The sequence below is a fragment of the Lagopus muta genome, chromosome 1 (assembly GCF_023343835.1).
Source record: "Lagopus muta isolate bLagMut1 chromosome 1, bLagMut1 primary, whole genome shotgun sequence".
Lineage (NCBI taxonomy): Eukaryota > Metazoa > Chordata > Aves > Galliformes > Phasianidae > Lagopus > Lagopus muta.
In genome coordinates, this window is record NC_064433.1 from 73559119 (window position 1) to 73571478 (window position 12360).

Consider the following 12360-nt stretch of genomic DNA (forward strand, 5'->3'; position numbering starts at 1 on the left):
CCAGTAGGAAAGAATCTCTTTTGTAGATCCCTCCTCAGAGTTTTATAGTGAGCCCAGGACACAGGTAAGCATTCTGTCTATTATTTTTGTTATTATAACCAGCTTAACCAAACTCTTTGATTTATTTCATATTTATAACATCTTTATATTCATTGATTATACACATTGTGACAAGAACTACTGATTCCATATTGTAGTTGAAATTAACATGTTCAGTCACTGTTCATGCTGTTATGTCATGGCTGAATTATCAGATCTTTTTAATTACTTTGTGACAAGAACTACTGGTTCAATATTGTAATTGAAGTATGTGAATGTGTTTATCACTGTTCATGCTGAAGGGGTGGAGTGTAGGGGAACTGTTACATCATGACACATACTGATGATTGAATACCTGCTGAAGGGGGTGGCTAGTCTGGAAAGATCAGCTGCATGCAGTTTACTTGCCCTTTCCCTGTAAGGGGTGGATCCAGGGTCCTGGGCTTATTTAAGGGTTAGCCTCTGAAGGAAGAATGTCTTTTGACAAACGTCACTTCCTGAGAAGGAGAGTCTTCAGCCAGAGAATCTCATCAGCAGCTGAATTGGTTATCTCTATATAAATTATTATTGGTTTCCCAATGATACTTTGGTATCATGAAGAACTTCTAGAATCAGTTTTGCTGCTTCCTAGGACCACTACTACCACTATTAACTAGAAATAGCTAGTAACTAGGATGACTAGGAACACTACTAATGCCCTCCCTAAGCTGGGCCACAAAGAGAATAGACTTCCCTCTGAGTAAACCTGACAGCACAATGAGCCCTCTGTTCCTCTCAGAAGGGAGTCTCTTATGACAACTACCCTGCTTTTATTCTTGGCAAAGGCAGTCTTAAGACACTGATGTATAAAACCCTCTGGAAGGACATTCTTCAGCATCCTCATGTACCTGTTTTTTACAAATATTCATTGAGATACTTAAGCAATTCCTTTTAAAAGGACATTCATGGTTATCTTCCCTTCTTACCCATGCTGTTTCTGGTCTTTGTAGAAGTGCGCTTCAAAATCTCATGTACCTATGAAAAAGAATAATAGTGATATAACTTGAAAATTGTCTTTTAAAATTATCTTCCTCACAGAGGAGGCAATAGAATGAAACTTCAGGAATTAGTAACTTCTGTTGCAGTTACTAGTTAAAACCTAACAGTGATATAACAATTCATAATATTTGATTTTCTGACAGTAATGTAGAGGCTGTGTTCTGCTGTGTCGCAGTCTTATAAAACCATTAGAAGTGTAAGGAGTTCAGGTATAATGAGCATTTTAAACTACAGAAAAATCACAAGATAGTCCAACTTTAAGAAAAAAACAATCAGATTTGGAGGTATAACATTAAGCTACATATAGAAGTAATCAGGATATGTACTGTTATACACTGTATATACACTGTATCTATGAAGCCAAAGTGTATATGGAAAACATAGTATGCTGGAGAGGAGTTGCATAGCATCCATAAAGAGAAATCCTGCCTTGATATCCCTCTGGAGACTAAACAGAACATCAGGAACATGTTAAAAGGTTTCTCAGCAAAGACTACCAAAGCAAGTAAGTTACTATAGGACTGTAGAGGAGACACTTTCATGGAAGAGGATCTGACTAAACAGCAATAAGTAAGACTTAATGACAACTTTTAACAATAGTCTCGAGTCAGCAGTACATCCTTCCACAGTATCTACTCTCACCAAACTATATGGACTACTGTGTAGCTTCAGCAGAGCATTTCTTACATATATATGCTTACACTCATATTACACTTAACTGCTTAGTGCTTTATAGGAAAAGAGAAATGAATAAAATGATGGTATTTCAAAGTAGTCAACACTATTAAATCTCATTCCATGCAAGAAGTTACTTTTGCTTACTTACTATTCGACTGCGGGTAGCATTGTCAAAAAATGTGTCTTTATCTCTGATGTTATACCTGAAAAATGTTAAGAGAAAAAAAAACAATCAGGTATGTTTTCAGAAGTGAATGAAACAAAATACAAGATTTTGACTTAGGATGAACTCACAAACCACAGCAAGTAAGATAAAGAAATGTTTTAAGGAAATGAAGATGAAACTGCATGATATACTGTGCCCCATCATTCAGAATTCTACTGGGACTGCAGTAACAGTGGGCACAAAAGCTACATAAATATTAACTAAAGTAAAATGCCTTTCTTTTAAGGAGAATGTTTGTTGTTTAGACAAACTGATATTTCAGTCTTTATAAAATAGTCTCAACCCTATGCAATTATGTGACATTCTAACTTGCCTGATCTATATATATGCTTATTATTCTTCTACAGTCAATGTTTCACTTGCTTTAAAAATAACACTTCCACTGGAATCATCATTTGTTAAATTAGCCTTCCCAATTTATTCCCCTAATTCACTTTTGGTGTATTTTGCATTAATAAAAGTTTTCAAAGAGGACACAATAAATGATATGTTTTATTTTTCACTTAATTTGTTTTTTCACACACAAACCCAAGGAAAAACATGAGGGAAAAAAAAAGGGGGGGGAATGAGGGGGCTGAGATATATAACATCCAGATATATTATTCTGAGTGAAAGAGAAAGTGTCAAGAATTTCTTATCTTCATATTGCTAGCCAAACTTTAATTACGTAGTCACTCTGGATAAAAATAAACTCCTATTTATTTCCATGGAAGCTACAATAAATTAAAAAAGCACAAAGACACTATTTGATAGAATTAATTCTTAAATACAAAATGCTATTTTTCAACATAGTCACTGCCATTAACTATGTATTTTTGCCAGCAGTGAAGAAGAGCCTGCATGCAGCACTTGTAAAAATCTGTTTGGCTGCCCTGAACGCGTTTTCTGTTTCATGTTGCTGCTGCCTCTGTTGAAACACACTACTCATCACCTCACTGTGCTGACATATACTGTTTCATCTCCATAAATGTTCAGCAAGTGTCAATGGATTTAATTTTTTCCACAAGGAGGAATTCATTTTCACACTTCTGTTTCATACACACCTACACAACAGACAGTATTTTGTCAGACTGCACTGTCTGTCTTATGGCAACAAAATGTAATGGAATATTGTTGGGAAATTTCATCCTTTACTTCCATACCACTAATATCTGCTTCTGATTCTGTGGGCCAACATAATAATAATAATAATAGGAGGTATTACTCTTGGAAGAGGTCTCATACTACAATAAATCTTGCAAGAGGAAATATATTACCAAATTTCTATATAACCTTTCTTGTCTCAAAACAAGCAGTAATATTATTATCCTGTTAAACACAAATTTATTGCTATGTTTCTACAGTTCATTATAAGAACATAGTTAATTTATTTTTGCACTGCTTTAAGTGACTTAACTAGCAGAAAGAAGAACATTGACAAAATTCTTTTCAACTTAGATTTCTCTTAATCCTCTGAAACTGATGTCAGTGTTAATGCGCATTTTCATAGAAATCCCAGAAATGGTGCAATCTTAACAAATTTCTGTTTTTTGATTGAAAATCTCTTATGTCATTTTTCCTAGTTTTATTCATTGCTCTTTACAGTTTAAGGTACTCACAAATACATTTTTTCTCTGGAAAATGGATAAGACAGGCTTTTCATCCTGGTATCTTCTTGTGGCACTTGGGGTTGCAGAGGTTCAGACAATTTGCACCATATTTCACTTAACTTTTTGATTATTCCCTCTTCTTTTTTGATTTCGTACATCTGAGTAAGTAAAATGTCTCATATGAACATGACTTCCAAAAAAACCCCACCATATATAGTAACCCACATATATAACTCTATATTTAAAATAAGCACCTTAACGTAAATTCTAATGTAAGAGCAAGCACCTGAATTTGCCAAGGTTTCAATTCCAGAGACACAAGTTTCTTGCAGAAGAAAACTGATAGCACAAGAAAAACCCTTACTAACTCTTCTCAGCTAGAAGCTGCAAGGGTATGATAGAAAGATGGAGCAATGATTTTGACTTTGTAACTGCAACTGGAAATAGAGGGGCAGACAAAGCAAGAAAGAATTTTAATCACTGTCAATGATACTACCAAGAATAAATGCTATTTTTGGATAATAATTGCTAGTTTTGTCTAATGGCTGTATAATCAACAAATATTAAGATGTTATAATTACAAAATACACAAGAGAGTTTGGCAAAGCAGATTATGATAACAAAAAGAGAACAGATAGAAAGCTTGCCCCTATCCTGGGCTCACTTGCAAAACTCCAGCAGAGCAGATCTCAGAAGAGATCCCTCCCTACTGGTAGCTAGCTCTTCAATAGGTCTAGGAGGGGTGGAACCAGGCAGCACAGGTGAATTGCCTTCACCTGTTCTTCTCTGGCTGACTCATTGCTTGCCTCAGGTGATCAATCAGAGGTTCAGGCTGTGACTCAGCAGTTCTCATACATGGCACCCACATACACCTACCATTAAAAGTGAGGATGCCTGGCTTGTGGCTTTATAGCAATTCCTTAATTAAGCATCTTAAGTCTCTATAATGTTTAGATGGTCTGATCCTCTACATTCAGCACATTCTCAAGTTTTTTCAAGGACTGCAGTTAGGTTCCTTGGAAACTTAGACATTCTTTAACTTACAGTATTTTGGGGAATTTATTTTCTTGTTTGAAGTTGTTATGCATCTAATAATATTTGGTGCATCTAATTTGCTCCAGTGTGGTGAATTCTCATTCATCAAAAGTAACAGTTGTAACAGTTCAGTCCTGTACAGAAGTTACACATGTAGCTGAATTTTCTCAGACAGCACCAGAATGTCATTTGTCCTGAAAGATGTTTTAAAATTGAATGTTTCATAGTTCTTTGCAACCAACTTATTATGTTTAAAGATGAATGCTTTCCACTGAAAATCCTTTATTTATGATTTTACTTGTTGTTTGGATAAATAAAAATAACATCACAGAAAAAAAAATTGTGCTTTTAAAATAAAAGAAAGAAATGCTTTTCCTTTTGTTGTTAATGGCTGATTTTTTGTTTTTTCATTTTTTATTGCTAAATCTTTGAAATACAAGGTTTCAGTTTTTCAAAGCGGGTCTTTTCCCGCTGACTGTCATCTCCTGACTGTCTTTGCAAAAATTTTAAGACAGTAACAGAATTTTCATGCCATGCTTGCTCTATTTAGCTGGTAATATTCAATTTCTGCAACTGAGAAAAAAGCAAGTATAAAAGCAGAAAGGACAACTTATAGTAGCTGTCCAAAGCCTATTCATTTTCAGAGGCTGACTATAAGTAAACTGTTGAGGGAGACTCTGTTTAATCTTACTCTTACAATAAAGAATATGCAAGACTAGCTTGGCCAAATCCCTGACAGTGACGGACAGTAGTACTCTAAGGTGTGGGCATCTTTTACTGGGTGAGAACAACTGTTAAATAAAAACCAAAACACTACAGACATGCCTTCACTATCATAACATACTGCACCTCACCTTTGAAGAAAGTTCCTTGACAAAATTCTGAATAGCTATTGCCTTCTAAACTGCAAATCCCTCCTCAAAACTCTCCTCTGTTTTCACTCTACAGAACATGGTCTACCAGCGAGCTGCCTCTGGGGCCTTTGAAATCGGCCCAGAAATTCCCTTCTTAAATCCAACTCTGAAAACTAAATCATCACAAAATAGTAAAATGAAAGAATAAGTATTACATGTCATTTGGAGTGATTTAGAATAGTGTACCTCTAAGAGCTTCAAAACATTTGTGTTTCTGATCATTCTTCCTTCAGATATAAAACTAGTTTTTATAAAATGGAAGATATTTACCTTTTTAGTGGGCATTTTTATTTTAAGGAGTTCCGCTTCTCGGCTAAGTACTTGCCAAGTTGCATGAATACGAACAAAGTTCAGTCCTTGGCTCTTATTCTGAAATATGTGGTGAAAATAACAAATTTCAATATTATCGAACAGAATACAGTAATCGGGTTTCAAGATGGCCTATCTAACTAAATTTTGCAACAAAGAGCAATCATAATGAATAACCAACTTCCATTACAACAAGGATTAAATGTGACTTTCTCTTTAAAAGCCAAACCATCTCATGCGTGGGTGTCCAAACATTTGGCTTGCTAGGTCCACCATGAAAGAAGAGGAGCTGTCTTTGACCACAGGTAAAATATATAACATAGTTAATGTATATAAGTAAAAATGTTTATTATGTATATTTTAATTAAAACATTAAAAAGTGAGCAACGCATAGAACTACTGAGACATCTGACATTTTTGTGAAACTAATGCATCAGTATTGTTGCAGTGGAAGTGACTGCAATTCTTATTGCTCATCAGAGATTTTTGATGAAATTTTTTTCTTCCTGTACATCCTTGAAAATAGTTGTTCACAAATGTATATACTGAAAAAAATTGTAATGATGAAATGAGTAAGTTGTGACTGTGAAGCGAGGGATTTTTTTCTCTGTTGACATAGGTATCTGGTAAAGTATGATAGAAGTGTAATAGAGAGACAAAATAAAATTTTTTGAGGTGAATATCTAATTGCAACTCTATACGTTCACTTTGAAAATTTACAGGCAATATATGTCAACTGAGAGAGGAGTTGCAAATATGCAGACAAATTATTATTTTGGCAATCTTGAAACCTGTTGTCAAAACCATTCATCAAAACAGAAAGCAAGCCATTTTTTTTGCTGTTCACAAGACTGTGTTTAATCAATATATCAAAATACATAAAAACTATTTGTCATAACTTGAGTTAACACTGCACATTCTGTGTCCTGGTTTCTCTCCAGTCACTGCCAGTTGCACACCAATGGTTTGGTTGTTGCTGAGGGACAGGTGCATGCTCAGGGTGTACTCAGGATATGCCAGGCTTCTTGGTAGGGAAGAGGCACTGCCATGACAGGGGGTTGGCCACAGTACAAGGTGTCCCATGGGCTGCAGGTTGGGCATGTCTGATCTTTGGCTCTAAAAGCCAAATCTTCTAGTGCTCTGAAAGACATAAAACTGCCTGCCTACTCTGCAACTGTATGTGCACAACAAAGATGCAAGGTTTTGGGAATCATCTGGATTTGGGTATCATCTGAACCAGAAATCCCTGGCTATAGGTTCCATACACAAGATATTTTGAAAGTTACATGGTTTCATTAGAGCACTTTTGTGCCCATCTGAACAAGCAAAGACAAAACATTTCTTCTGCTCTGCACTTGACTTCAAGAAAATTGTTCTTATCCTACTATTTCTTGTACTCCTAATCAGACAATGAGTTGATCTTGTTCATTAAATCACAAAACCTGTTCCAAATCACTGTTTCAATGCTCCATCACACTTACCATACACAAGATCTTCCACATGTTAGTATGGGACTTTGTATGCTCAAGTTTTAGCCATTACTACTTGTCCTATTGCTACACACCACTAAGAAGAGATCTTGGCCTCATCCATCTGTCTCCCACCTCCTTTTTGGTGTTTATAAACATTTCTCACATCCCCTCTCAGTCTTTTTTTCCCAGGCTGAATTGACCCAGGTTACTCAGCCTTTCCTTGTAAGGGAGATGCTCAGGGCCTTAATCATCTTTTGGCCCTCCACTGGACTCCTTCTAGGAGACCTCTGTATTTTTTGAAATGGGAAGTCCAGAATTGGACACAGTGGTCTGAACATGTCCTCACCAGGACAGAGTAGAGGGGTAGGATACCCTTTCTTGACCTGCTGGCCATGCTCTTTTTAATGCACCCCAGGATACAATTGGCCTGCTTGGCCAGAAAAACTCACTGTTAGCTCATGGCCAATCCACTGCCCACCAGGACCCCCCAGAACTTTCTCTGCAAAGCTCCTCTCCAGCAAATCATCCACTAACCCATACTGATGGATGCGGTTATTCCTCACCAGGGGCAAGACTCTACACCTGCTCTTGTCAAACATCACTAGGTTCCTCTCTGCCCAAATCTCCAGTCTATCCAGGTCTTGTTGAAAGGTAGCACAGCCATCAGGTGTGTCAGACAATCCTCCCATCTTTGTATCATCAGCAACTTGCTGAGGGTAGACTCTACCCCTTCATCCAGATCGTTGATGAAGATGTTGAACAAAACTGGACACAGAACTGACTCTTTGGGCAATACCTCTAGTTACAGGCCAGCTCTACACCATTCCATATCCATACTCTACACCATTGATGACAATCCTCCTAGCTCTGTTAGTCAGCTAGTTCTCAATCCACCTCAGCATTCACTCATTTATTCCACATTATCTAAGTTTCGTAACATGGATGTTGTGGCAGACATTGTCAAACACGTTCCTGAAGTCAAAGTACACAACATCCATTACTCTCCTCTCATCTCTTAACTGATGATGACATCATAGAAGGCTACAGGATTGATCAAATATGATTTCCGCTTGGTGAATCCATGTTGACTACTCCTGATTACCTTATTTAATTCCTATATCTTGGGGATAGCATCCAGAATAAGCTGTTTCATCACCATCTCTGGGACAGAGGCTGACTGGCCTGTAGTTTCTCAGCTCATCCTTCTTGCCCTTTTTGAAGGCTGGTGTGACATTGGCTGTCCTTCATTCTTCAGGCACCTCTCCCGTTTTCCATGACCTTCCAAAGATGATAGAGTGTGGTTTGGCAATCACTTCTGCCAGCTCCCTCAGCACTTGTGGCTGCATCCTATATGGGCCCTTGGATCTTTGTGCCTTGAGTTTGCCTATAGATAATCTCTGTCCGGATCTTCCTTGATCAAGGGGAAGTCTTCCTTTCCCCAGATTTTCTCCCTTTACAGGGTTTGGAATTCCTGAGGGGCAGTCTTGCACAAAAGACTGAAGCAAAGAAGGCATTCAGTGACTGCCTTCTAATTGTCTTCTCTTACCAGAGCAGCCAACTCATTCTGCAACTGGCCCACATTTTTCCTAGTCTTCCTTTTACTGTCGATATACTTACTTAAATAAACCTTTCTTGCTGATTTTGACCTCCCTCACCAGATTTAATTTGAAGTGGGCCTTGGCCTTCCTTGTGGTATGCCCCGACAAATTTCTTATGTTCCTCCCATGTGGCCAGACCCTTCTTCCAGATTCCATTGGCTTTCTTCTTCTAATTGAGTTTTTCCGCTTCTTTGCCTATCCACGTGGGTCTCCTGACACCTTTGCTTCATTTCTTGCTCTTAGGTATGCATCTATCTTGAGTTTGGAAGAAGCGGTGCTTCAATGTCAACCAACTCTCTTGGACCCCTTTAGTATCTAGTGCTCTAAACCACAGCATACCTCCAAATATACAAGTTGAAAAGGTCAACATTTGTTCTCCTGAACTCTAGGGTTGTAATTGTACTTACTGCCTTGTTTCTTCCATGCAGGATCCTAAATTCCTCTATCTCATGGTTGCTACATCCAAGGCTGTCCTCAACATTCACATCCCCAACTAATCTTTTCTTGTCAGCATTCCAGTCATGCATTTTAAAACTACTTATTAGCCTTTTCTGATACTTAAAATAATACAACAGTACCAAAATCAGATTTACATTATAGTCAAATCTTTTTATGAAACAATGGGAATTAAGAATTAATTACAAAGAGAATAATAAATTAGTATTAAATAGACACAGTATCAAAGAGAATTATTAATCAATTTAACATAAACTGCAGCTAATTTGTAGTAGAATGAACAGCTGTCTTTCATAAAACCAGTCAGCAGGTCTTCATGATAACTTGTATCTGTCCTGCCAGGAAGTGAGTCTGGTGATTCTAATAGAGCATTATGAAGGAAGATGTGGAAATTATCAACAAATCACACTTGGACCATGGAACATCTTTTTCTGTGAAGAAGCTTGCTATTTTGGTGACATTACATGACACAACTCCTATACATAAGCATATATTTTCCAGGAAATCACTTGTGATCTGTGGCTCACAGGTGGAAAATAAACTGGAGTCCCTTGTGGTGATAGCTGTGACCTACACTGTCACCATGGTGTTTTCAAATACCTAGTGCAACAGATCCATTTAAAATTAAGTCCAGTCCTCTAGTGAGCAAAATTAGCTAAGTGAAAACAAGCTTTGCCAAGTCCGTGGCAAAGTTGAGCTGTTTCTTAAAGACAGCATTTTAAAATAAGAGGGTGCAAGAGAAGAACAAGCTCTGTACAGATATCGTTGAGAAATGAGCTGTTATAACGTACTAAGTTCTCATGTATGTGGATCAGCAGATGCCTTGGGCTTTTTGACTTTGCATAGACCTGTGGCTGATTATAACTGATAAACAAGAGAAAAGGATGATGGACTGCCTTCACATAGATCAAAGAAAGATACACTGAGGAATGGCAGGATTGATACAGGTATTGGAGCTGAATGTGAAATGGCAGCTGGAGACATATTAGTATAAATGGAGAATCTTGGACAGAGCAGTCCTGTGGCAAGAGTACTAAGGAAGGCTGATGTGAAGATATAGTAACAAATACTCAGAGGCCTGAGACAGGTGAGCAGGTCAAACACTGAATAGGTGAAGCAGTGCGCACTGACCTGTGAAAGCTGAACAGTAACATTGCATATAGGTTAAACACTGCTGAGTCAACTCACAGAGACCAGTGACAAACAGATAAGCTTGCCAGTTTGTATTTATCTGTTCTGCAAAAACTTGACAGTATGTCTTCAAAATGCAGGCTACCACAAAGATATTCCTGGGTCCTACAGTGCAGAGTGTGAGCAAATAAATGATTCAGTAGCCTTCCAATGGCCTTCAAAAGGGACAAGATCTTTAGGAACCTATTTATCATGATTTCCTAAAAGGGTCCCGTGGCAGTTGAAAGTACCAGTGTTAAAAAACAGACAAAAAATGATTATTCAAAGTCTTAAATTGTATGTAGTACGAGAACTGGAAAAACTGTGAATGTCAACAGTTTTCAAAACAGTCAATGGAAAAAAGTCATTTGCAAAAAAGTGAGAAAAACAGCAAATGAGAAAGAAAATTATAGAAAAAATCACACACAAATTCAGAAAAACTGAATATGACTTTTAGAAACTGTACTAGAATTTAAACTTTTCTTCACAGAATTATAAAAGATAAGTAGTTCTTCACATACTATGACTAGTTTTAGTGGGAGCAGAGTCTACACTCTGATTTCAAGAAATGTAACCATAGAATCTGAAATCCTATGCTTTTCACTCATTTGGAAGGGATTAGAGGAAAATAACAGTTGTTAGAGCTAGCACTTCAGAAGTGTCAGATTGGAATATATATATCATAAATACTGCTGTATTTTAGATACTAAATATTTTATATATATTTTAATACATTACAATTTACAATTTACATTTTGTGTACTGCGATATGTGATATATTACAGAATGAAAAAAAATACAATCATACATAATTATATATACTATATACTATAATATTATGAACTGTGATGTATATGTTGTTCACTAGATAAGTTTATATTTATCTATATACAAGTATTCTGTACATGTAGTATATGCACAGGCATATTGATTGAAATTTTTCTGTCTCACAGAAAAAATGATATTATTTCCTATTTCTCTCCACCAACATAAACAAAATAGGCTGTGGGCTGTGTCCTGTCAGAAGTGTGAAGGATAGAGCAGAGAGCACGGCTAGTAGCAGGAATGTACTTGGCACCGCCGGAGCAGACATGCTGTAGGGGAAGCAACATGGCCGTCATCACAGAGCCCGCTGGCACTAACCCATCAGCCACCACTTCTTCATGAGCCAGGGGCACTGGGGACCAGGCAGCCTCTATACCCGCAACCCCTCCAAGGATTCCGCACAGGAGGAGAAATGCAGGCAGTAGCTCAGATGAAACAGAAAAGTCCGATTTGTCAGTACTGGCGCCCACCTTGTTTAATGTTTCTATTCATAGAATCATAGAATCACAGAATCGCAAGGTTGGAAATGACCTGCAAGATCATCTAGTCCAACCACCGTCCCATTCCCAGTACTACAAGCTACTAAACCATGTCTCGTAGCTCCTCATCCAGGAGGATGAGTCTCTTGAACACTGACAGGGACGGTGACTCCACCACCTCCCTGGGGCAGGCCATTCCAGTGCCTGACCAATCTCTGAGAGAAAAACTTTCTCCTAATGTTCAACCTAAACCTCCTCTGGAACAACTTCTGGCCATTTCCTTGGGTCCTACTATTTGCCTGGGAGAAGAGGCCAGACCCTTTTTCATCATAACCTCTCTTCAGGAAGTCGTAGAGTGCAATGAGGTCTTCCCTGAGCCTCCTCTTCTCCAGACTAAACAATCCCAGCTCCCTCAGCCACTCCTCATAAAGCTTGTGATCCAAACCATTTTCATTACCCTTCTCTGGACACGCTCCAGGGCCTCAATGTCTTTCTTGTAGTGAGGGGCCCAAAAGTGAACACAGTAATCGAG

The 12360-nt window shown here is 37.8% G+C and overlaps 1 protein-coding gene across 2 annotated transcripts in view; it reads right to left on the bottom strand.

The window, feature by feature from the left end:
- The window catches only part of ANO2 (anoctamin 2), a 186144-nt gene that overhangs the window by 149018 nt on the left and 24766 nt on the right, over nt 1–12360 (bottom strand). For both annotated transcript variants that reach the window (XM_048934567.1, XM_048934569.1), the window contains 4 exons: nt 5790–5888; nt 3580–3728; nt 1904–1958; nt 1005–1053 (listed from right to left, as the gene is read on the bottom strand). In XM_048934567.1, coding sequence (XP_048790524.1) covers nt 1005–1053; nt 1904–1958; nt 3580–3728; nt 5790–5888 — 352 coding nt within the window. The remainder of the gene's footprint in view (nt 1–1004; nt 1054–1903; nt 1959–3579; nt 3729–5789; nt 5889–12360) is intronic.